We start from the raw sequence: 25,631 nt of genomic DNA, 5'->3' as shown, positions 1-25,631 counted from the left end.
TTATTTAAATTTTTTAAAAATTTTAAAAATAGTTATTTTTTATTGTATTTTTTTTCAATTTTCATTCTTTATAACCTTCTTAATCTAACTTCTTTTTCAATAGAATTATCTCTCTCCATTAATTTTTCTCTAATTCTCTCTTATTTTTTTCTATTTTAAAATATTTCCTTTAGAAAATATTAGTATTTATATATGTGCGACGCATAAAAAATATTTATTTCTTTATATTTATATCTAGAATATGTTTTTTAAAAAAATGATCATAAATATATTTAACTTAAATAAAATAATTTTATATTTTTTTGTCACTTATACAAATAACAAACAATGCTATAAAATAATAATAATAATAATAATAATAATAATAATAATAATATATTAATTACACTATTCAATATTTTATATTTTATGTGTTACAAAAATTTATCCACTAATATCTATTTTATTCAATGATTATTCTATCTTATTTTCATTTATTATTCGTAGCCATAATGAAAAGGTATTCTATTTATGACTTTGTATAAAATAAATTTTAAAAATGTTTAATATTATGAAACATATTCTTTTTTGAAAAAGAATTATAATACTTTTAAGATTAGAAAAAATTATTAATTAATAATATAATAATTTAATATTTTTATTTAATAACAAATAATTATGTATAATTATAGTATAATTTATATTTAGAGTAATTAGTAATAAATTAGAATATTATTTTTTTAATAATATAATTAAATATATTTCTATTATTAATTGATTTAAAATATTATTACACGCATTCTAATCTTAAATAATATATAAATATTTTTTTTCTCATAATCATATATTAATATACACGTTCCTTCCATAAGTATAATACTTTTGAAATTAAGAAAGAAATTATTAGTTAATATTATATTAAAGAGTATCATAATAAAATCATACCCAATGTATCAGAGAATAAAATATCGAAGTAACTACCTTAAATAAACCAATCACAAAATTTTTAACAATAAAAAATATTTAAAATATTATTTTATTCATAAAATTCAATTTGAAATTTATTTTTAATAGACTAACATATTTACCCATTAATTAGCGTCTATCTATTTAATTATAATAATTTTAAAATTAAAAAATAAATTATAAATTAATAATATACTAATTTAATTCTCTAATTTAAAAACAAATAGTTTTATACAATTATAGTATAATTTACGTTTGGTCTAATTAGTAATAAATTAGAATAATATCTTTCTCTAATAATATAGTAATATAGATTGCTACTATTAATTGACTGAAAACATTAATACACAAATTTTAACTTTAGCAATATATAAATATTATCTTTCTTAAAATCATATATTAATATTCAGTTCTTTCCCTAAATATAGTGCTTTTAAGATTAGGAAATGTTCATACCCTGGCCCAATGACAAAGGCCCAGGTCCAAATAAAAGGCCTAATCCGAAGGATTAAGCCTAACCCAAAACACCGACCTTCATATCAGAAGTCGGTGTCAACTACGACTTACTCTAAAGAAGTCGAACATGAGATTAGCTGGCAGATAAACACTCATTCAAATGAGTAACCGCCCCTAAAATCTCTCTAACCGCTTCATAAAGCCATATCTTAACCGCCCTAAGATCATGGGACGGTTAACATCCTAAAGATATGGCACTACTCCAACGGTGGTTATTGGCTCACCACTATAAATACACTGACATCCCTCAGGTATCTCTAAGCCCAATACTCTCTAGACCTGCTAACACCCTTGCTAACTTAGGCATCAGAGTGTCTTTGCAGGTACCACCCCCCATTCCCTCACGAACGCAAGTCGGACGGAGTCTCCCGAGCTGCATACTCCCACGGAAAGCTCCTCCTTCACACGTTTGGGCTAGCCCACACCATCCATTCGTTTAATCTCCGGTTACCCACCGTAACATTGGCGCCGTTGTCGGGGACCCGAGAGATCATCCATTGATGGCAGACAGATCCCACGAAGAAGGTCATGTGGAAACGGATTCTGAACAAGAGAATCTGGACACGGACAATAACGATGTGGACCTAGCCCTACACCAGGAGGTTAACAATCAGCATAGAGAGGGCACCTCCGGGGTAAAAAATCCGAAGGTAAATTTCTCAGATGGGCACGCATCGGAAAAAGAAGGACCATCCCATGTAGCTGAACTCATGGGGTTAGTCCACAGCCGCCTGGAACAGCTAGAACAAGAGCGAGAGCGGCAAAAGGAAACTGAGAAGTACCTAAAAGAGGAGATGGAACGGCGAAAAGAGTTAGAAAGAAAACTCTTAAAGCTGGAATCTTCCCTCAAGAATCACAACTCTCGCGACGAATAAGAAGAGCCACTCTTGGGTGAAGAGGATCCTTTCAGTGAGGACATAATGAGGGCAAAAGTTCCGAGAAACTTTAAAAGCCCGGATATGGACCTCTACGATGGAACCACGGATCCGAAGCATCATCTAAGCAACTTCAAAAGTCGGATGTACCTAGCTGATGCTTCCGACGCTACACGATGCAAGGCCTTCCCGACCACTTTATCGAAAGCAGCGATGAAGTGGTTCGACAGCCTTCCCCCAAGATTGATCACTAGCTTTGAAGACCTCTCAAGGAAGTTTTTGATGAGGTTCTCAATTCAGAAAGACAAGGTGAAGCATGCACCGAGCCTCCTGGGAGTAAAACAGGAGGTCGGAGAATCTTTACGAGCCTATATGGAAAGGTTCAACAAAGCTTGTTTGGAGATCCAAGACCTGCCCACAGAGGCAGTCATAATGGGGTTAGTCAATGGGCTTAGAGAAGGTCCCTTCTCACAGTCTATATCTAAAAGACACCCCGTTTCTCTAAGTGATGTACAAGAAAGAGCTAAAAAGTACATCAATATGGAAGAAAACGCCAAGCTAAGAGACCTGAGTTGGCGACCTGGACCCCCTCCCTCAACTAAAGAGAGGGAAAGGGAAGCCAAGAAAAAGGAAGAACTCGGTCTCGAGAGGCCAAGGAAATATCACTCTTATACTCCCCTGAAAGTTTCTATAGTGGATGTATACAGAGAGATTTGCAACACTGAAAGACTGCCACCCCCTAGACCCATTAAAAATAAAAAAGGGGGGAGCCGCAGCGATTACTGCGAGTACCACAAGATATATGGTCACACCACTAACGACTGTTACGACCTCAAGAATGTGATAGAAAAGCTGGCCAGAGAAGGTCGGCTTGATAGATATCTCATAGAAAGGTCGGATAGTCACGGAAAGAGAAAGCGAGATGATATGGATAGAAGAGACCCACCACCGCAGACCCCTGAGAGACATATTCATATGATTTCAGGAGGATTTGCGGGAGGGGGACTCACCAAATCCTCTCGCAAAAGACATCTTAAGAGAGTCTACCAAGTCGGGGAAGAATCACCCGACCTTCCTACCATTTCATTCACAAAAGAAGATGGGCAAGGAATAATCCCTGGACACGATGATCCAGTGGTAATAACTATGATCCTAGCAAATGTCCATCTCCACAGAACCCTAGTAGACCAAGGAAGCTCGGCAAACATTTTTTTCAAGCCGGCTTTCGACAAGCTAGGGTTAGACGAGAAAGAGTTGAGAGCCTACCCCGATACCCTATATGGATTAGGGGACACGCCAATAAAACCACTGGGATTCTTACCCCTCCACACCACTTTTGGAAGAGGGGAAAAATCAAAAACTCTGAGCATAGACTTCATAGTCATTGATGAGGGGTCAGCCTATAATGCCTTAATCGGCAGAACTACCCTTAATCGGCTTGGAGCAGTGGTATCCACTCCCCACCTCTGCATGAAATTTCCGACCCCAGCGGGAATAGCAACGGTAAGAGGAGATCAAAAATTGGCGAGAAAATGCTACAATGAAAGCCTAAATCTGAGAGGAAGAGGCAGAGAAGTTCACACAATAGAGCTCGGTGGCACAAGGGCCAGAGAAGAGCTGCGACCACAACCGGGAGGAAAGACCGAGGAGATACAGATCGGTAAAGAGGAAAGAAAAAACACTTATATAGGAGCCAACCTAGGGGAAACTCTAAAACAAGGGCTGGCTGAACTCCTAAGAGATAATTCCGACCTCTTCGCCTGGAAGGCCTCTGACATGCCTGGGATTGATCCCGAGCTCATGTCCCACAAGCTCTCGGTTTACCCAGGGTCCCGACCTGTACAACAAAGAAGGCGTAAGCTCGGCCCGGACCGAGCCCTAATAGTAGAAGAGCAAGTACAGGCGCTCCTGGAGGCCGGCTTTATTAGAGATGTCAAGTACCCAACATGGCTAGCCAATATAGTGCTAGTCAAAAAACAGAATGGTAAATGGAGAATGTGCGTCGACTATACTGATCTAAATAGGGCATGTCCTAAGGACCCCTATCCCCTACCAAGTATTGATACCCTAGTAGACTCCAGCTCGGGGTACCAATACTTGTCATTCATGGACGCCTACTCGGGATATAATCAAATCCCGATGTATGAGCCCGACCAAGAAAAAACATCATTCATCACACCCAGAGCTAACTATTGTTACGTGGTCATGCCATTCGGATTAAAGAATGCATGAGCCACATATCAAAGGTTGATGAATAGAGTGTTTTCCTCTCACCTGGGGACCCTGATGGAAGTATACGTCGACGACATGCTAGTAAAAACCAAGAAAGAAGTCGACCTCTTATCCGACCTCTCACAAGTCTTTGGCACCATAAGGCTGCATGGGATGAGATTAAATCCCGCAAAGTGCGCCTTCGCGGTGGAGGCAGGAAAATTTCTAGGGTTCATGCTAACACAAAGAGGGATTGAAGCCAATCCCGATAAATGTAGAGCCATCCTAGAAATGAAAAGTCCGACTTGTGTGAAAGAAGTCCAGCAGCTCAATGGACGACTGGCAGCCCTCTCCAGATTTCTGGCAGGATCGGCACTAAAATCCCTTCCACTATTTTTCTTATTAAGAAAGGGATACCAATTCGAATGGACTCTAGAATGCGATGAGGCATTTCAAGAGTTCAAAAAGTTTCTAAGCCAACCTCCTATCCTCACCCGACCAACACCAGGAAAAGACCTCGTTCTGTACTTATCTGTAGCAAACAGGGCTGTCTCGTCAGCCCTGATAAAGGAAGACGAGGTCGGACAACACCCAGTCTACTTCACCAGTAAGGTCCTACAAGGCCCTGAACTAAGATACCACAAGCTAGAAAAGTTTGCCTACTCCTTAGTAATAGCTTCCCGAAGGCTACCCTTACTTTCAAGCTCACACAGTAAGAGTCCGTACGAACCAACCCATGAAGCAAATCCTCCAAAAGACGGATGTTGCAGGGAGAATGGTTCAATGGGCAATAGAGCTCTCCGAGTTCGATTTGAAATACGAAACTCAGACAGCAATTAAAGCCCAGTGCCTCACCGATTTTGTGGCAGAATACGCAGGGGAACAAGAGGAAAAACCGACTACATGGGAACTCTATGTAGACGGATCCTCCAACAAAACAGGGAGCGGCGCAGGCATAATATTGGCGGATGAAAGAGGAACCCAAATAGAGGTTTCCTTAAAATTTGAATTTTCGGCTTCAAATAATCAGGCAGAATATGAAGCCTTGATCGCCGGACTAAAGTTGGCAGAGGAAGTCGGTGCGACGAAGGTGATGGTATACAGCGACTCACAGGTGGTGACCTCCCAAATAAGTGGAGAATATCAGGCAAAGTACCCTAATATGAAGAGGTACTTGGAAAGAACTTTGGAGCACCTTGGGCGCTTTGCAGAAACCGAGGTCAAACACATAACTCGAGATCTAAACAACAGAGCGGATGCCCTATCCAAGTTAGCAAGTACCAAACCAGGAGGAAACAACAGAAGCCTGATTCAAGAAACCCTCCAAGAGCCCTCGATAGCGAAAACAGAAGATAAACAAGAAGTACTTGAGGTAACCGGTCTAAACCTCGGATGGATGAATTCCTTAGTCAAATACATAAAATTTGACATCCTCCCTAAAGAGGAAAAAGAAGCCAAAAAGATCCGAAGGGAAGCACAACATTACACCTTGGTGAGAAATATCCTCTACAGAAGGGGGATATCGACCCCATTATTAAAATGTGTACCAACCTCAAGAACCGCCGAGGTGTTGGAGGAAGTACAAAGTGGGATCTGCGGAAATCATCTCGGAGCAAGGTCACTAGCCAGAAAAGTAATCCGAGCTGGATTCTACTGGCCGACCTTGCAGAAAGATGCCACAGAATTTGTGAAAAAATGTCAACCGTGCCAGATGCATGCAAATTTTCACGTGGCTCCACCAGAAGAGCTCATTAGTATCACTTCTCCGTGGCCTTTTGCAAAATGGGGAATGGATTTGTTAGGTCCTTTTCCCCAAGCGCCAGGACAAGTTAAATACTTGATCGTGGGGATAGATTACTTCACAAAGTGGATAGAAGCAGAACCATTAGCCACTATCACCGCTCAAAGAAGTCGCAGGTTCCTCTACAAAAATATCATCACAAGATATGGGATACCTTATTCTATTACCACGGATAATGGAACCCAATTCACCGACACTACCTTCAGAAACTTAGTAGCCGGTATGAAAATCAAACATCAGTTCACCTCGGTAGAGCACCCACAAGCCAATGGGCAAGCCGAGGCAGCCAACAAAATCATACTGGCAGGACTAAAAAAGAGACTACAGGAAGCAAAAGGAGCTTGGGCCGAAGAGCTCCCTCAGGTGCTATGGGCTTATAGGACAACCCCCCAATCCGCCACGGGAGAAACACCTTTCCGACTAGTTTATGGCGTAGAAGCCATGATACCAATAGAAATCAATGAGCAAAGCCCAAGGGTAACTCTCCATGACGAGGTCGGAAACATACGGGGGGCACAAAGAGGAGCTCGACTTGCTCCCCGAAGTCCGAGAAGACGCCCAGATAAGAGAAGCGGCATTGAAACAAATGATGACTACAAGGTACAACAAAAAAGTCATTCGAAGAACATTTGCCTCGGATGACTTGGTTTTAATCAGAAACGACATTGGAGTCAACAAATCAGGAGAAGGAAAGCTCGCCGCAAATTGGAAGGGACCATACAAAATCAAGGAAGTTTTAGGAAAAGGTTATTATAGAATAACCGACCTGAACGGCACTGAACTACCAAGGTCGTGGCATGCTTGTAACATGAAAAGGTACTACAGTTAAAAGCGAACTCTACTCCCCGATGTACTCTTTTCCCAACTTCACGATTTTTTCCCAAAAGGGTTTTTTCTGGAGAAGGGTTTTTAACGAGGCATCATAGTAGAGACTAAGGGAAAATAGGCTATCAAGACCCTTAGTAGCAAGAAGGTACCTCCCCAATTAATAAAGATCTTTTTCATTTGCAATATCTCTTATAATATCCTTTTTTATTTTTAAAAGTCTTTCTACGAAACGCGCCGACTTAAGCTCGACAAAACGTGAAAATCCCATGAACCGACCTAGATGGTCGTCAGGATAAAACGACGAGGTACAAGTCGGCGTAAAGAGGTTGTATGAGTTGATCGTAGAAACTCGGGAACAATCCGACTCATAAGTCGAAATGAGAACCCGAGTAAACAAACTCGGAAGTACTCCGAGTAGAAGAAAAACGCATCACAAAAATAACCTAAGTCATAAAAACTCACTAAAGCAAAGTCGAGTAGAAAGGATAAAAAGAGATTAGAAAACCTGAGAAAAGTTTAAAGGCTGCATAAAAGCCCTTAAACAAAAAGGCTCGGAAAAACAAGACAAGCCAATAGGAAAGGTTTTTCAGAGAAAGATCAAGAGGGTTTTGAAAAATCAAAAATTAAAAAAAGCATACACGCACAAGGTAACTTAAACCCTTATCCAAAAAAGGGTATTTATTTTGTTAATCTAAACCCTTATTCAAAAGGGCACTCGCCGAAATATTTTGTTAACGGCCTTAAAAGGCCAAAAGAAATTGTTCAAGCGTCACCAAACAACATATAAATAAGTTTAAAAAAGGGGGGACTCACAGGCCGAGCCCCCATATAGCCATAAAAAAGTCATTTCTGCAGAGGAGTAGACGAATCACCACCACCAGAGTCAGGAGGAGCACCACCAGGACCAGGAAGAGAAGCTGAAGAGGAAGTCGGAGGAACAACTGAAGAACTCGGAGCATCTTTAGAACGAGGAGGGGACTCAATAATCCTCTGCCCCCGAGTCTTCAATTCTGACTCGGAAACAACCACGGGGACAGGAGGATCCACGATGGCACCATCAATAACGACTTTATCAGGATGTAAAGGAGAAAGATCCAAGTCGGGAGCGATAACTCTGACTTGCTCCAGGAAAATTCTCCAGGACTCCTCGGCACCATCAGCAATAGAGTCCTCCAACTCGGCGTACGCATTCCGAGAATTCAGCAAATCCTTCTTCACAGACACAAGATCTTGAAATAGACTCTGATAACTATCCTGTGCTGTCTTCCTCAAGCTTGCCTCCATAGTGCATTGGACCCGCAGCTTGCTCTCCTTCTCCCGAAGGCTATCTCTCTCCGCCCTCAGCTTAGCTACCTCCTCCTTCAACTCCCTCTCCTGGTCTTGGTAAGCAAGAAGCCTCCCCTCCAACTCCTCGACCTTCGAGGTTGCCCCCAAAGAACTGAGGGGAGTCTTCTCAAAGACGTCCAAAAGTTTACCACAAACACCCGCCGCCCTAAAACTCTCCTCAGCCAGAGTGGTGAGGTGGTTTCGAACAGAAACATCATCCATACTTATATAAGGATAGATGTTCTTTCGGACGAATGCAAGAGCATCCGCCTTAACCCCACCATCCAAAGAAGAGCCAGACTCTGAAGTCTTGCGCTTCTTCTTCTCTGGCTCAGGAAGAAGTTGGGCAGAAGGGAGTGGCCGAGACAAGGTTGAAGAAGAAATTACAATGGACTGAGAGGGAGTGCCCACGTTCTTAGGAGGAGGAGGAGGAGGAGAGATGATTGCCCTAGCACCACCGGACCTGGCCCGGGACTTTGCCTTAGCCTCCTGAACTCTCTGGTAAGATTCCTGAGCATTCTTCCTTGCCATATCTGCAAAAGAAACAGTTAGCAAAAGTTACAAGTCGGTAAAACTCAAGTCGGCAGAGACAAGTCAGAAATGGGGAATGCATGCACTACCTAGTTGAGACCGCACAAAGGTCGGCGTTCTCTGGAAGAATTTCCTCGTATCCAGGTATGGGGCCCTCCCCCACGCTTCTCGGAAAAACCCCACAATGGCCGCCTCCACCTCGTCCAGGTCATCTAGACCATACTTCTCACAAGGGGAGGCCTCCAGCCAATAAAGGGGAAAGCGAGGGGAAGAATGCTCATCCAGAAAAAAGGGGTGGTGACCCTCTACGGTTTGCACTTTGAAAAAATAATTTTTGAAGTCATGAAAGGATTCGTCAAAAAGGGTGAAAATCCTCCGACCTTGTATGGCTCGGAAAGACACCCATTGTTGTTTGTTATTTAGCCCACTAAAGGGCTTAGTCATGTGAAAGAGAAAGAAGAAAACCCTCAAAGAGGTCGGGAAATCCAAAGCGTGACTAACAAACTGATAAATTTTCAGAAAACCCCAAGAATTGGGGTGAAGTTGGGTGGGAGCAACTCGACAGTGGTGCAAAACAGATATTTCAAAATCCGAAAAAGGAAGAAAAATACCCAAGCGGGTGATCATACATTCATACATAAAGAAAAAATGAGGGGCCACCTCATTGGCTCTCCCAAAACAAACCCGGTCTTCCGGACCCGGGACTACCAACTCATATTTTGGCTCGTCCTCCTCCGAAGTACAAAGCCTGTGGTGAGTACGAAGATGAGTAATAAACTCATCGTCGACCAAGGGCTCCTCCCCAAGGACCGTGACATCAACCCATTGAGAAAGAATATCTACAGAAGCCATTTTTCTTTATACAATGAAAGGTGACAGAAACCTACAAAAAGAAAAAGAAAAAGAAAATAAAAAAACACGGTCCCTAAAGGGAGGAGATACGAAGCCAAAATCTACAGACCAACCTATCCACCCATAAAACAAAAGCATGCAAACACAAGGCATGACGTGAAAGAAGCAAAGCTAACCTTTATCCGAAAAGTGAAGGTTGGAAAAAGCAGAAGTCTCCGAGTACAAAAATGCAGCACGAACAAGGAAAGAAGAAGTTTGAAAGATTGCAGAAACGGAAAAATGAAAGAGAGGGAAAGTATTTATAAACATGCTAAGGGGCATAATGGTAAGAACGGAGCAGTCATTAATGAGATTGCACCGTTACCAAAGCCATCAATCCCTAAATGCCTCCCCAACGGACACGACGCTTGAATTGACGTAACTGTCAGAAACAAAAAGGTCGCGAAAATCACGTCAGTTTATAAAACCTGCGCTTCCTCCAAGAAAGTCGGCTACGAACCCGAGTTAAATACTTGAACCCAAGCCCTAAAGGAGATCTTGGGCTCAAGTAGGGGCACTGTTCATACCCTGGCCCAATGACAAAGGCCCAGGTCCAAATAAAAGGCCTAATCCGAAGGATTAAGCCTAACCCAAAACACCGACCTTCATATCAGAAGTCGGTGTCAACTACGACTTACTCTAAAGAAGTCGGACATGAGATTAGCTGGCAGATAAACACTCATTCAAATGAGTAACCGCCCCTAAAATCTCTCTAACCGCTTCATAAAGCCATATCTTAACCGCCCTAAGATCATGGGACGGTTAACATCCTAAAAATATGGCACTACTCCAACGGTGGTTATTGGCTCACCACTATAAATACACTGACATCCCTCAAGTATCTCTAAGCCCAATACTCTCTAGACCTGCTAACACCCTTGCTAACTTAGGCATCGGAGTGTCTTTGCAAGTACCACCCCCCATTCCCTCACGAACGCAAGTCGGACGGAATCTCCCGAGCTGCATACTCCCACGGAAAGCTCCTCCTTCACACGTTTGGGCTAGCCAACACCATCCATTTGTTTAATCTCCGGTTACCCACCGTAACAGGAAATATATTAATAATTAATGATATAATAAAAAACTAGCTTAAAGTATTCTTTTTCTTATACATATTTGATACTTTCATTGAACATCATGTCAAATTATCAACATCAAAACAAGATTAAAACTAGCTTAAAACACTTGAATCCAAATTATCAACTGCTAATGTGTGCTTTTCTTGATTATTTATCTATCCTAACCAATCCGTTATTCCAAAAAAGAGAAATTTATGCGAAAAAATTAAACAAACTTGCATTAAGATTAGTGCAACTTTGAGGATAAAATTGTTGTTAAGGAAGATGTAATGTAATTAGAGATGTGCATGGGTCGGATGAAACCGGATTGATGTGATTCGGACCCGACTCGAAATATAGACCGGGCCTATTTATTAGACTCGAATTTGACCCTAAACCGGATGAAACCTATACACTTTTGGATCACGATTATATCAGATAAAAATTAGGTGAAAATCGGGCCGTAAACATTACATTACCTTGATACATTCTTATAAGCTAGCATGTGAAAATATCCAAATTTCTAAGACTCCAATCATTATTTGACATGGTAAAATTCACTTAGAAAAATATAACAAGAACCAACTCTTCTCTAAGATTAAAGCATAACCATAATTAATACTAAATTGTCTAATAACACTAAATATTTAAATCAATATAAATAACACAACATTATTCATTAGTCTAAAATCTTAGATATTTTAAACATAAAACATTAACTTATAGTCTTATAATAACTAATAATACAAAATATTAAGGTTTACAATACTTAAATTTCATATAAGAATAGCCATCATACATCACTAATAACACAAAATATTAATTGTGTATGATGACCGGACCACCGGACCGAGTTCGAGTGACCCGAACCATGACTCGGACCCGACCTGAGATAATGACCGGGTCTATTGAAACCTTTACCCGACCTTAAATCCGTTGAAATTACACCAAATTAGTTTCTAAAGTGTTCGGAACTGGGTCGGATCTTTATGCCGGACCGGACCATGCACATCCCTAAATATAATGAGTAAAAAGGGGTCTAATAATCCAACAAAAAAACTTCTCATTAAGAGTAAAATTTAGTATAAATATAATAATAATGATAGAGTCAATAAAACAAGAAATTTTTTAATGAAATCATCTCTCTCGATTATTTTTTTTCTCTAATTCTTTTTTATTCTTTTCAATTCTAAAATTTTTCCTTTAGAAAATAGTAGTATATATATATAGGATGCACAGAAAATATTATTTCTTTATATTTATATCTAACATGTATTTAAAAATTTTTTGTCAAAAATATATTTAACTTACATAAATAATTTCAAATCAATATGTGTTATTAATATCATAAGATTTGATCATTTTATGATTAGAATCAAATATTCTTATCATGATTAGATCGGTGCCATTATCATATCATTATCATATATTATTATTATTATTATTATTATTATTATTATTATTATTATTATTATTATTAAAATGATTAAAAATATTTTTAATTGATAATTAATAAGTAGTTTAATAATGCATTAAATATTGATTTGATATAATTATAATGAAGATATATTCCTAAATTAGTATAACTATGTATTATTCATAAAATATTAATTATAATATAATTATAATAAATATATTTTTTATAAAATAATTTAGAATAGAGAAACCTGCATTCATTTTGGAGGGAAAATGGAATCACGAGAGATCGACACCTCACCTTTATTAGTTGGGAGAAAACCCAATTTTAGTATATTAAGTAGAAGATAGATAAGTAGATAGATAATAATTTTATTAGGATAAATATCAAATTCTATTCCTAATATAAAAATATAAAATTTAATTCCTTCCATTTTTATTTTACCACTATAAAAGACCATGTATGTTAGAAGAAAATATCATTTATTTACCAATTACTCTTTCATTTGATAGCTTTTACAACAATTCTTTTTTTCTATAAGGTGTCGTTGCAAGAAGACAACTATCGTGGACACAAACTATCACACTCTCCAACTTTCGTGTTCATCATTTAGAACTCTATAAGATATGTTATCCATGAAGTATTTATAGACCATGGTATTATCATGTATGCATAAATAAAAAAATATTTTGTATTTAAATTTAAGTTATTTACCTGTTTGTGATATATTGTAGTGTGAAATTACTTTCAATATGTGTTGTGTAATGATATTATGTTCTAATTTAAACTTTTACTTTAGAACTGTATTATGATTTTATCTCATCATTTTTTCTTAGATATCAAGTTGACGTATTTTTATTTATTATTATTATTATTGAAACGGATGTGATATGAAATGTACCAAAAAAAAATCTCACATTCAATTTATTTTATTGTAGTCTTTTATCTATTCTATTTATTTTTATTTTCTTCTTATTCATTTTATTTTCTTTTTAAATGTTATATAATTTATTATAATTTATACCAATCTACTTCTATTTAATATACTAAAACTGAATTTTTTTCCAACTAATGAAAATGAGGTGTTACTTTCTCGTGAACTCATTTTTCTTCCAAAATGATTATTGCACTATTTCTCTCTTTTAAATTTATTTTAAAAAATTATCTTTAATTGATATAATTATATTATAATTAGTATGTAATGAATGATACATAATTATACTAATTTAAGATAATCTCTTTATTATAATTATACTAATCTCTTTTAAATTTATTTCAGAAAATTATCTTAATTATAATTATATAGCAATATTATACTTAGCATTTAATGAATAATTCATAATTATACTAATTTAGAAAAATATCTCTATTATAATTATACAAAATTAATAATTAATACATTATTAACCTAATTATCAATCAAAAATATTTTTAATTATTTTTATTATATTAATTTTAATTATATTGATATAATTTTATTTTTTATTTATTATCCTAAAATTTTATTAGTGACAAATTATTATCTTAATGGTGACCTATATAATAATAATAATAATAATAATAATAATAATAATAATAATAATAATAATTTTTAGAAAAATATAAATTGATTATTAATAATTGGTTATTAATAATGATAATTATATGATTAATTTTTAGTAATCATTAAATATATTTAATATAAATAACCAAGTTTAATTAATTAAAAAATGAAAGAAAATATTATTACATGATTGTCGAAACAACAATATATATATATATATTAATAACTAATTTAATATTAATAACGATAATTATCGTTATTATTCAATAATAATAATAATAATAATAATAATAATAATAATAATTTTTTCTTTTATTAAAACACTCATCTAATTGAATTAATATAAATATTTAATGAAAATAATTGGATGAATTTTTTAGTTTGAAGGATAATACAATCGAATATTTTTGAAGATTTTAAAGCTGTGAGTATATATTCTTCCTATATTAATATACGCATGTATGTTACCTCATTTTTTTCATAAATGGAAAATAATATTTACCCATTAAATTTGTTAGTTGCTCAACCAATTCATCTTATTTATTGTGATTGAGATTGATATATAATCATAAACATTTTTTCCCTCCATTAATTTTAGTAAAAAAATCCATGACGTAAAATAAAATAAAATAAAGTCAGTATCTACTTTTTTTCTCAATATTTTTTATATTTACGGTAAATATTAAATGTAAAAAAGAAAAAAAAATATTAATTATTATCACTTTTATTTATTTACATTCATAACTAAATTTAATATAATTATAATAAGTCTCTATAATTATAACAATTTATATCTGTTACATATATAGCAATTATATTATATATAATTATATATCTCCTCTTTTATATATACTTAGCAAATATTTCTATTTATATAATCTACTTAATATATTAAAATTGGATTTTTTCTCAATTAATGAGAGTGAGGTGTGAATTCCTCATAAATTCATTTTTCCTCCAAAATGAATGCATCTAATGAATAATGCATAATTATACTAATTTAGAAAAATATCTTTATTATAATTATATAAAATCCATATTTAATACATTATTAAACTAATTATCAATTATCAATCGAAAATATTTTTAATAATAATAATAATAATAATAATAATAATAATAATAATAATAATAATAATAATAATATACTTCTACTTAATATACTAAAATTGTATTTTTCTCTAACTAATTGAAGTGAGGTGTCAATTTTTTATAAATTCATTTTTCTTCTAAAATAAAAGCACTATTCTCTCTTCTTCTAAATTTATTTTAGAAAGATATCTTTATTATATTTATATTATAATTAATAATTAATAAATAATGTATGATTATACTAATTTAGGAAAATATATTTATTATAATTATATAAAATTAATATTTAATGCATTATCAATTAAGGAAAGCGATGTGTCAATTCTTCATCAATTTATTTTTTTCCAAAATGAAAGTACTATTCTCTCTTCTAAATTTATTTTAGAAAAATTAAAATTCCATACTGAATATAGATGGCAAGTTAAAAAAAAAATAAGCAAGTTCATAAAATCAAATCATATTTCTATAACATATATAAGAATGTATATTTTTATTATATAAAAATTAAATTTTTGTACTTCATGTTGGGCATGACATACTTCTTACGCGTTTCTTAATTTATTTTTTATAACTCATTGAATACAATTTATTATAGTAAATTAATTATATCAACTAATTGATTTGACTAGGTATTTAAATATCACACGATTTATTATAATTTATATCAATCAAATAATTATAATTTAATATATCAATTATTTTAATTCATTAATTTATAAGGTACATAATAACATAGATGATTTGTTACTTATACTGATTAAATACAGTAAATACATATTAATTTAGTTAAAAATAAATCATTGTCTCCTATATTTTTCTATTTATTTTTTTAATTCATTAAATCCAATCAATTATAATAAATTAATTATATCAACTAATTAATTCAATCAATTATTTTCTAATTTATATTTTGAATTCAATAAATCAAATAAAATTAATTATACTAATTATTTGTATTGACTAATTGATTTGATTAATTCTTAAAAATATTTTTAGTTAATTTATTTTATTTATTTAAATATAACTAATTAGTTATTTAATTTTATTAGGATAAATATCAAATTTTATTTCTAATATAAAAATACAAAATTTTATTCATTCCATTTTTATTTTACCACTATAAAAGACCATATATATACTAGAAGAAAATATCATTCATTTACCAATTACTCTTTCATTGAGTAGCTTTTACAATAATTCTTTTTCTTCTTACGAAACGTCGTCACAAGAAGGCAACTATCATGGACACAAATCAGCACAGACTCTTCAACTCCCGTGCTCATCATTCAGAGCAATATATGATATGTTATCCATTAAGCATTTATAGACCATGGTATTATCATGTTTGCATAAATAAAAAAAAATTGTAATTAAACTTAAGTCATTTACCTATTTGTGTGGTATATTGTAGTGTGAAATTACTTTTGATTTGTGTTGTACAATGATATCATGGTTTAATTTAATTTTTTATTTTGAAATTGTGTTATGATTTTATCTCATCATTTTCTCTTAGATATTAAGTTGATGTATTTTTATTTGTTATTATTGAAGCGGATGTGATATAAAATTTGTAAAAAGAAAAAAACTTACATTTAATTTATTTTATTATAGTCTTCTATTTTTCTATTTCTTTTTATTTTTTATTCATTTTATTTTCTTTTTAAATATCATATAATTTATTATAATTTATACTAATTAATTAATTATAATTCATTATATCAGTTAGTTTAATTCATTAATTTATAATATACATGATAAAATAGATCATTTGTTACTTATACGTTTATTTTTCTAAAATCTAAATCTAAATAATTATATTTTCAGTTTTTATTATGAACAAAATATTATTAATAATGAATAATAATTAACCACTCATACTTTTAATCAAAGCCGTTTGGATGATTTTTATATTTATTAATATTAATTATTGATTATCTTTTCATAAATAAATTATATTATAATTTTATGTTAGTTTATAATTGATTAATAATTAATATTTATGAAATTATGTTAATTTAAATTTTATATTTTATAAATATTTTATTTAAATATAATTTTTTAACATAAAAATGTATTATTTTTAATAATATCATGATTTTATATTTTTTAATTATTCTAAATGTATATTTTATCAAATACTAATTAAAACCATTTTTTTATTTGCTTTTACTAATCTATTTTTTAACTATTATATAAAATTAAAATTGTATTAATGAATTTAAAATTAAAATTAATTTAGCTTTTTATTGTTTAGAGTATTTTTCAATCAATAATTTTATACTCTTTTACTTTTTTTTCAGTTTCATTTTGAATTTTAATTTAGTACTCAAATGTAGTGAAATTCCATTGATACGGAAATAAAGTTACAAAAGGGTCTATAGGATAGAATAAGTAAAATAATGTGATATCCACATTGCAATATCTAAATTAAACAACTTAGGATTTAAAATGTTTATCTTTATCTTTCTCGTTGTCTATTATATTATCTATTCTATATATTCTATTATATAAAAATCGGATTTTTACCTTTAATGATAGAATCAACGTAGCATGTTTCTGCTTTATTTTGTTTAATTTATTAAAGTCAATTCATTATGATGAATTAATTATATCAACTAATTGTTTTGAATAGATATTTAAGTATCAGACAATTTAAAATTATGTATATTACTTATTTGATTTAATTTTTATGATATATAAATTTAAGAAATAAATTAAAATAAGATAATTTATTATTTATTTAAATTAAATACAACAAATATAAATTAATTTAGTTAAAAATTTACTATTTTCTAATCTTCTATACATAAAAATGACAAAACAAAATTATAAAAAAAGTCTTTTTTTCACTTTTGCTATTTTAATGGGCAAATGACATATTTAAATAAAATCAATGAATCCCTTACCCAAATGTGCAAAACAGAAATATGTTATGTGGTTGTGCAAATTCGAATATTATATAAACCGTGGGAGCCAACCACGGTTTACTATTTGAACATAAACCATGGCTGGCAGGGACGGTTTCTGGAAAGAAAAAAATGAGCATAAACCGTGGCTACCAACCACGGATTACGAAGGAAAAATTTTAGGCATAAACCGTGGGTAGCTACCACGGTTTATGAGGATATTGGCTTTGAACGTAAAATCCTGTAGGCCCCCACGGTTTACGTTTATAATACTATATATACATAATCTGCTGAAGATGAGCACGGATCATTTGGAAGGGGAAAAAATCTGCAAGCTGAGTAGTTGGAAGAGTTTGAGAGAGAGGGTTGGAGGATTTGGTGGGGTTTGGGTTGTGGAATCATGGAGGATGAAGCTCGCTTGTACCGACTAAATGGTATTGCTCATGTGGCTGGATCTATTGATGATGAGGTTAGTCATTATTATTATAATAAATATACAATAAATATTGTTAATATTATTCTCATTATTTATATAATAAATATTATTTTTTCATTATTAATGGAGTCAATTTATTTTATTAGCATTGTTTACATGATTAATTTATTATTTAGATTATTAATTTTGTTACTATTATGATAATCGTAGTTATCAGTATTACCTTTATTTTTATTAGTACCTGTAGCTGTTGGTCTCGTAAATGCTGTTATTCGTAGTTGAGTTATTGTTGTTGGTATTGTTATCATTATTTTGGCTTTCGTGATCTTTCTTACTATAATCTAAAAGAAAATGGAAAACATATGTTTATATTTAATTAAATTTTTTTCTAAATGTAATATGATTTGTTTAGTATTGGTCGTATGTTGAGGGGTTTCTTTACCTACATATTGCAGCCCACTAGGGTTATTAGTGGCGTGAGGAGGCAACAGAATATGCCTTTACACGAGCGGATCATACCGTACCTGGAGACCGTCGGGTTGTATCATTTGGCTAGGCTGAACAGTCACTGGTTCTGGGTTGACGAGCCTCTACTCAGCGCATTTATTGAGCGGTGGCGTCCTGAAACGCACACCTTCCACATGCCATTTGGTGAGTGCACTATCATGTTGCAAGATGTGGCATATCAGCTTGGTTTGCCTATCGATGGGGAGCCTGTCAGTGGGTGCCTGACTGACTTTGAGAATCTGATGGAACACGGTAGACCGGCGTGGGACTGGTTTCGCGATTTGTTTGGTGAGTTACCTCCGCAGAATAAGGTAAAGCAGATGACAGTGTGCTACACATGGTTCCATGAGAGGTTCCGGGTTCTCCCAGCAGATGCTAGCGAGGAGACCGTGCGTATATACGCGCGAGCTTATATTGTGATGCTGTTGTCCTCCCAATTGTTCGTGGACAAGAATGCGAACTGGGTCCACCTTCGCTGGTTGCCTTATTTGGCGTCGTTGGACGAGTTGGGGAGATACAGCTGGGGTTCGGCGGCACTGGCCTGGTTGTACAGATGTCTCTGTCGTGGGACAAACAGAAATGTTGTTAACTTGGCCGGGCCACTGCAGCTTCTTCAGTCATGGATTTTTTGGAGGTTTCCCAGTTTGAGACCTGGTGGTTTTCATGGATTCGGGTTTTTGCTTGCATCGAGGTAGCCTTTAATAATTTTGGTTTCATTACTTGTTCAACAAGCTATTTACTTCTTTGTGATGACATAATTTCAATTATAATTGTAGGTGGGCTTCATATCTACCTAGAAACGATGCAGTGGGTCAAAGAGTCTTGTCTGCACGCCTTATGTTGGATCGATTGCGTGTCCAGGATGTGAGTCATTTAGTTTTTTCTCTTACTTGGAATAATGTAGATTTTATTTTATGCGTTGACGGAGATGTCCTATTTTGAAACAGTTTGTGTGGGAGCCATATTCATCTGCCGAGGTTGCTTCTATTATTCATCCGGAGATACTAGTTGACCAGCACCGTAGGTTATGGACGGCCATCACTAGCCTGATATATTTTGCTGCGATTGAGTAGCATCAGGTGGATCGGGTGATTCCTCAGTTCGGTCGTGTGCAGCATCTTCCTCAGCCAGCTCTGAACATAGATTGGTTACATGGCAAGGATGGCAGGGGTGGAGACCGATGGTTCCCTAGATATTATCGAGAGTGGCATGAGCATTGGGAGAACCGGCTTTATTCAGTCATACCGGTCCAGCGAGCCGTTGACCCCGGTCCATCAGCTGAATACTTGGACTGGTGGTGCCGTGTGGCCCACAGATTTCTCTCGCAGATGTTGCATTTCAGGATCCGAGGTCGATTGTTTTGACCGAGGAGGCTCTTCACAGAGGGTCGTCCCAGGCCCTCCCAGGGTGCACGTTTACGACAGACCAGATAATAGGCGTGTCGATCGGCGACGCCGTATAGGCACCCGTACCACGGATCGAGAGTGGCGATGGCTGGTCGATCATTTGGATGAGGACCAGCCAGTTCCTGGGGTTGGTGATGCGGTCGATCATCGTGTCCCTCGTCGTAGAGCCAGACGACAGCCTGGTCCGGATGGTGGTGCACGTTCACGTGGTCGAGGACCTACGGTTGAGGATGAGGTTACTCAGCACGGTGCTGCTGATGATGTCGGTGGTTCAGCTACAGGGATGGATCAGCCCATGTACGATGTCGGTAGTAGCTCTCAGATGTTTGGGAGTTTCGAGCCACGGGCATTTGCTGGCTTTACCACCGCTGCTGTCGGGATGGACATAGATGACCATGTTAGTCAGTCAGAGTTCTTTAGGGATATAGTAGACATGCTCAGGGCCGACGATGCCACCCATTATAGACCAGAGATGCCCGAGGTTCATCCCCATTTTACTGATCAGCAGCCACCTACTACTGATGTTCAGCCTCAGTTGCCCGTTGACCTGAACGAGCCTGCAGTTTCTCCTTACGAGCCATGGATCCCGTTGGGTGGGACACCAGCTTCAGCATTCAGTGCCGTTCCCCGAGAGACAGCAGCAGCAGAGCCAGACCAGAGACCTAGGAGGGTGAGGCGTCTTCCTTTGTGTGGCACCGGAGGTCACCTTCTTGGTCAGTTTGACGATGATGACAGTGATACCATTGAGGATTCTAACTAGTTATGTTTTTTATTCCCATGTTGTTTTGTGTTCTTAGTATGATGTTTAGGGTGAAATGTTTTAGGTGTTCTGTGAAATATTATCTGCCATTTATTTAATATTTATATACCTATCATACTGTATGGCTACGAAGGTGTTTGTGATAATTATTTATTATATTTATATCTATGACAATTACTGATGTAAAAAAAAAACGGAGTTAACATTATGAATTTAGTTCACTAAACAAACATTTTCACATTCATTTTAGGATCCAACCTTACATAACTTATATCATGAGTAACTAAAACAACTTAAACAATAAAGACAACAATCTCAACTTTATAACATCTAAGAACCCCCTCCAGCATGATGCAGTCGCTGGTCACAGCTCCGCCTCGTATGCCCAGGCTGACGGCATAGTCCGCATCGCTTCGGCAGGTTATCCGCAGCCCGATCCATACTACCACGGATCCTGGTTGCCTTCGGACGACCTTCCTTTGCACGCCTCATGTTAGGATCGGGAATGACGGTTGGGCCAGCATAGGGGGGCCATAGCCCTTCTGGGATAGGCGGAACAAAACCCTACTTGTAAACCTCGAGCACCTCACTCATATGATAGACCTCGTGAACATATGACGCCCAATTAAGGCGCGAGTAGGCACAACAAGCTATAGCGTGGCAACAAAGATAGTGGAGCGCCTGAAAGTGGCCACAATCGCAGGTTTGGTCCTTAAGGGAAACTCTGTAGCTACCCAGTGAAAAGTTCCTAGTCGGTGTTGTCTCTGCTGAGTGCCAGAACTTGAAGCCCCATGCTGTGTAGGTGGATTGCCAGCTGTGTCATCATCACTGTCCCCAATGATATCTACAGCCTCCTGGTCAGACTCATCATCATACATTGTGTTCTCTACTCGATCAGGTTTCCCAAATCCTTGCACATCAGGAATCAATCCTCCACCGGTGCCCACCTCATATGCTTGCCCACGGACCCCTGGATCCTGCAAAGGTGCAGAACCAACAGCCTCCATTCGATCTAAATCAGCCGCGAATGATGGGGATGCCACTAGCGGAACGGACGGTGCTATCACAGGCATCGAACAAGACGCACCTCCTACGCCACTTGAGTTATGTAATGGAGCTGATGCCCCAGAACTATCCACCCCAACATCAAACTTTGCGAATAACTCGTGTATTCTGACCTCTGGAAAACTTCTGACTCAATGGAACAGAACCCTAATGTCTTCATCAGCCGCTAGCACAAAGGTGTCATACTGAACCCGGATCGAGACAACTGCGATGGGAATCTTGTAGAATAACTTCTTCACAAACTTGCTACCAGAAATCCCAACCTTTTGTAAAATGCTGTTCTTTAGATCTGACAACGTGCTTGTTGAACTGATGAAAACACTCACCGGTTCTCTATCAGTGAACTTCACACCATATCTTTTGCTTTTTTTAATTTTTCTAGAGCAATGCACTAGAACAAGAACACTCTCCTCCTCACTTGCCATTATGATAATGATCTCTCACTCATGCACCTGAATCTCACCAACATATATATAGATTTTCACTCCTCATAAACCGCTGTAGGCTACAGGGGTTTATGTAAAGTCCCATTCCTTCATAAACCATTGCTGGTAGCAAGGTTTTATGAAGAGTTTCATGCAATCATAAACCGTGGTAGCTACCCACGGTTTATGCCTAAAATTTTCCCTTCGTAATCCGTGGTTGGTAGCCACGGTTTATGCTCATTTTTTTTCTTCCAGAAACCGTCCCTGCCAGCCACGGTTTATGTTCAAATAGTAAACCGTGGTTGACTCCCACGGTTTATATAATATTCGAATTTGCACAACCACGTAACATATTTCTGTTTTGCACATTTTGGTAAAGAATTCATTGATTTTATTTAAATATGTCATTTGCCCTATTTTAATTTTATTTTCTTTACTTTTTATGTATAATTTTATTTTATATTAATTTTGTTTATTTAATAATATATTTTTCTCCTATATTAATCAAAAAATTTCAGTAGTTATCAACTACATCTAATAGAATGACTGAGAAGTGAGAACTACGAGAAGTTAAACCCAAGTTTAAAATACTGAAACAAAGAAAAGAAAACAGTAGATATATGATTAGAGAAAAATGTATAATAATGACAAAATATACTAAAATTGGATTTTTTCTCCAACTAATAAAAGTGAGGTGTTAATTTCTCATGAATTCATTTTTTCTCTAAAATAAAATCACTATTTTCTTTTCTAAATTTATTTTAGAAAAATATATTTATTATAATTATATTACAATTAACATTTAACGAATAATGCATGATTATACTAATTTAGAGAAATATTTTTATTATAATTATATACAATCAATATTTAATATATTATCAACTAATAAAAGTGAGGTGTCAATTTCTCATGAATTCATTTTTCCTCCAAAATGAAAGTACTATTCTCTCTTCTAAATTTATTTTAGAAAAATATCTTTATTATAATTATATTACAATATTACAGTTAGCATTTAATGAATAATGCATAATTATAATAATTTAGAAAAATAAAATAAAGTCCAGTAATTTATCTTCTAACTGCACATGTGTATAGAATAACTTTTAAGAAGGAGTCATGTATAGTAAATACGGTCGATGATTGTAAAACTGTATACTAACATTGATATAATATTATTTCAGGTATATGTTTTGCAGGCATCAAAGAAAAGTGTTGAGTTGTTTTTTAGTAGATTTAAATTATTCATTGTTTATTAGAGAATTTTGTGCATTAGAATTCTCTAATAATTTATTATTTATTTTGAGCTAATTTTGATATGTTCTTACTTGACAGTAAGACAACATATAAAAATTTATTGGTGGATCTAAGTATTATTAAGTTATTTATGATCATATTGAGTATATATATTTGATTTATCGAAGAAAGTAGATTACTAAAACCAATTAATAACTATTTTAGAGTTAATATATTTAACACTAGCTTAAGAAAAAACAAATAATACATAACATATTATATTTTTATTAATCAAATTATTATAATTTAAATTAATCTTAATAAAATAATTTAAAATTATAATTTCAATCTTATCACGTGCATGGCACGGGTTAATACACTTGTTTATATTTAAATTTAAAATAAAATGAATGACCACTAAATTGTGTTAAATTTGATTTAGATTTTAAAATTTTAAACAACAAAATCAAATGTTATAGAGTATTAATCATCTAATTCAAGGTTTTTAAATCTAAAATCAGTGTTTTTTTTTCTTGAATTTGAGTTATAATAGTTAAGAATAATCATTTTTGCTGTGAATAGTTATTAACTTATATCTATACTTCCTATATAATGGGTATTGAAAAAGTTCCGCTTTTTAATTTTGATATTGGGGAGTGTTTGGTGTTTTGTGGGTATATGGGGTGAGTGGGTGATTAACCTGGTGGTGGTGTCAGGAAGGAGTGTATAGAAGGAAATGGACCCAGCGTTTCCCCCCCCACACGAATCGGACCCAGCGATTCTCCCCCTACACGGCATTCGGACCCAGCGTTTCGTCTACACCGAACGGACCCAGCGATAGGAGCATACGGACGGTTTGATTGCTTGAGTATTCCACGTGTCAGACACGAGCTCCTTGACAAACCCCATTTTGAGGGTTTATCTTGTGCTAATTTCAAAGGGTTTATCAATGGTTCCACACATTTTCTGCATGAAAATATAAGGATTTGCATTCTTTTCCTAGTTTTGCCTCATAAAGGAAAACATGCTTATTTTGCATTAAAATAGACACATTTCTAATCTCTCCTTGATGCCACTCGATGCCGTGACTCGTGTGCTAAGTGGTTTCAGAACATAGACTAGGAATGGACAGGAAAAGATAAGGAAGAAGGGTGCAAGGAAAGGAAGCATGAGAATTGAAGTTTTGGAAATTTCCGCATGGGCGCGTGCGCGCACCTGACGCGCCCGCGCGGATGAAAGCAATGTGAAGCCGAAGCTGAGAGCCAAGTCACGAGCCGACTAGAGTAGCGGCTAAGCCAGGATCTTCATGGACGCGTATGCGTACACTCCGCTTCCGCGCAGACTCCAGAGCCGTATCCAGGGCGCGCACGCGTACCTTGCGCGCGCGCGCCGATGTTCGAAAATGATTTCTTAAAAGTCACGTGACCTAGGCGTGGAGTTGGTTAGAGATCCCAACTTTTGAGGAGTGCTTTGGCGGGAAAAGACTTAAGAGGACCAAGGGGGCAAAAGTTGAGGACACTTAGTTCATTTTTCTAATTTTGGGAGATATTTTTCTAGTTAGTTACATTGTTAGAGAGAGAAACTCCAACTTCTCTCTAGGATTCATCAACTTCTCTCAAGTTCTCACTAGGGTTTTTCTTCATCAAAATTCTGGATTTTTACTCATTCCTTGGTGAGATCCATTGCAACTTTCATTTCACTTTGTTCATGTAATAGATCTTCTCTTTCAATTTCAAGTGTAGTTGTAATTGTGGATATTCCTTGGTTCTAGGTTTCAATTCTATGATTTTTGAATTCCAGTGATATTTTGAGATTTTGATTCTCATTGTTGTTCTTTGATACTTGTTACTAATTCC

The 25,631-nt window shown here is 35.1% G+C and overlaps 1 protein-coding gene across 1 annotated transcript; it reads left to right on the top strand.

Annotated features, from left to right (window-relative positions):
* The first annotated feature begins 18,340 nt into the window (after positions 1–18,340).
* Positions 18,341–19,956, top strand: LOC130950363 (serine/threonine-protein phosphatase 7 long form homolog). Its single transcript, XM_057878865.1, has 4 exons — positions 18,341–18,409; positions 18,832–19,574; positions 19,660–19,747; positions 19,831–19,956. The coding sequence occupies exons 1-4, from the start codon at positions 18,341–18,343 to the stop codon at positions 19,954–19,956; spliced, it is 1,026 nt and encodes a 341-aa protein (XP_057734848.1).
* The last annotated feature ends 5,675 nt before the right edge of the window (positions 19,957–25,631 follow it).

The sequence above is a fragment of the Arachis stenosperma genome, chromosome 9, assembly GCF_014773155.1.
Source record: "Arachis stenosperma cultivar V10309 chromosome 9, arast.V10309.gnm1.PFL2, whole genome shotgun sequence".
Taxonomy (NCBI): Eukaryota; Viridiplantae; Streptophyta; class Magnoliopsida; order Fabales; family Fabaceae; genus Arachis; species Arachis stenosperma.
Note: the sequence above shows the minus strand (reverse complement) of the source record. Positions and strands in the feature narration are given on the sequence as shown.

Coding starts and splice junctions, on each gene's coding strand:
- LOC130950363 (XM_057878865.1), top strand. CDS start 18,341: ATGGAGGATGAAGCTCGCTTGTACCGACTAAATGGTATTGCTCATGTG. Junction 18,410..18,831: donor CTGGATCTATTGATGATGAG/GTTAGTCATTAT, acceptor TACATATTGCAG/CCCACTAGGGTTATTAGTGG. Junction 19,748..19,830: donor ATCGATTGCGTGTCCAGGAT/GTGAGTCATTTA, acceptor ATTTTGAAACAG/TTTGTGTGGGAGCCATATTC.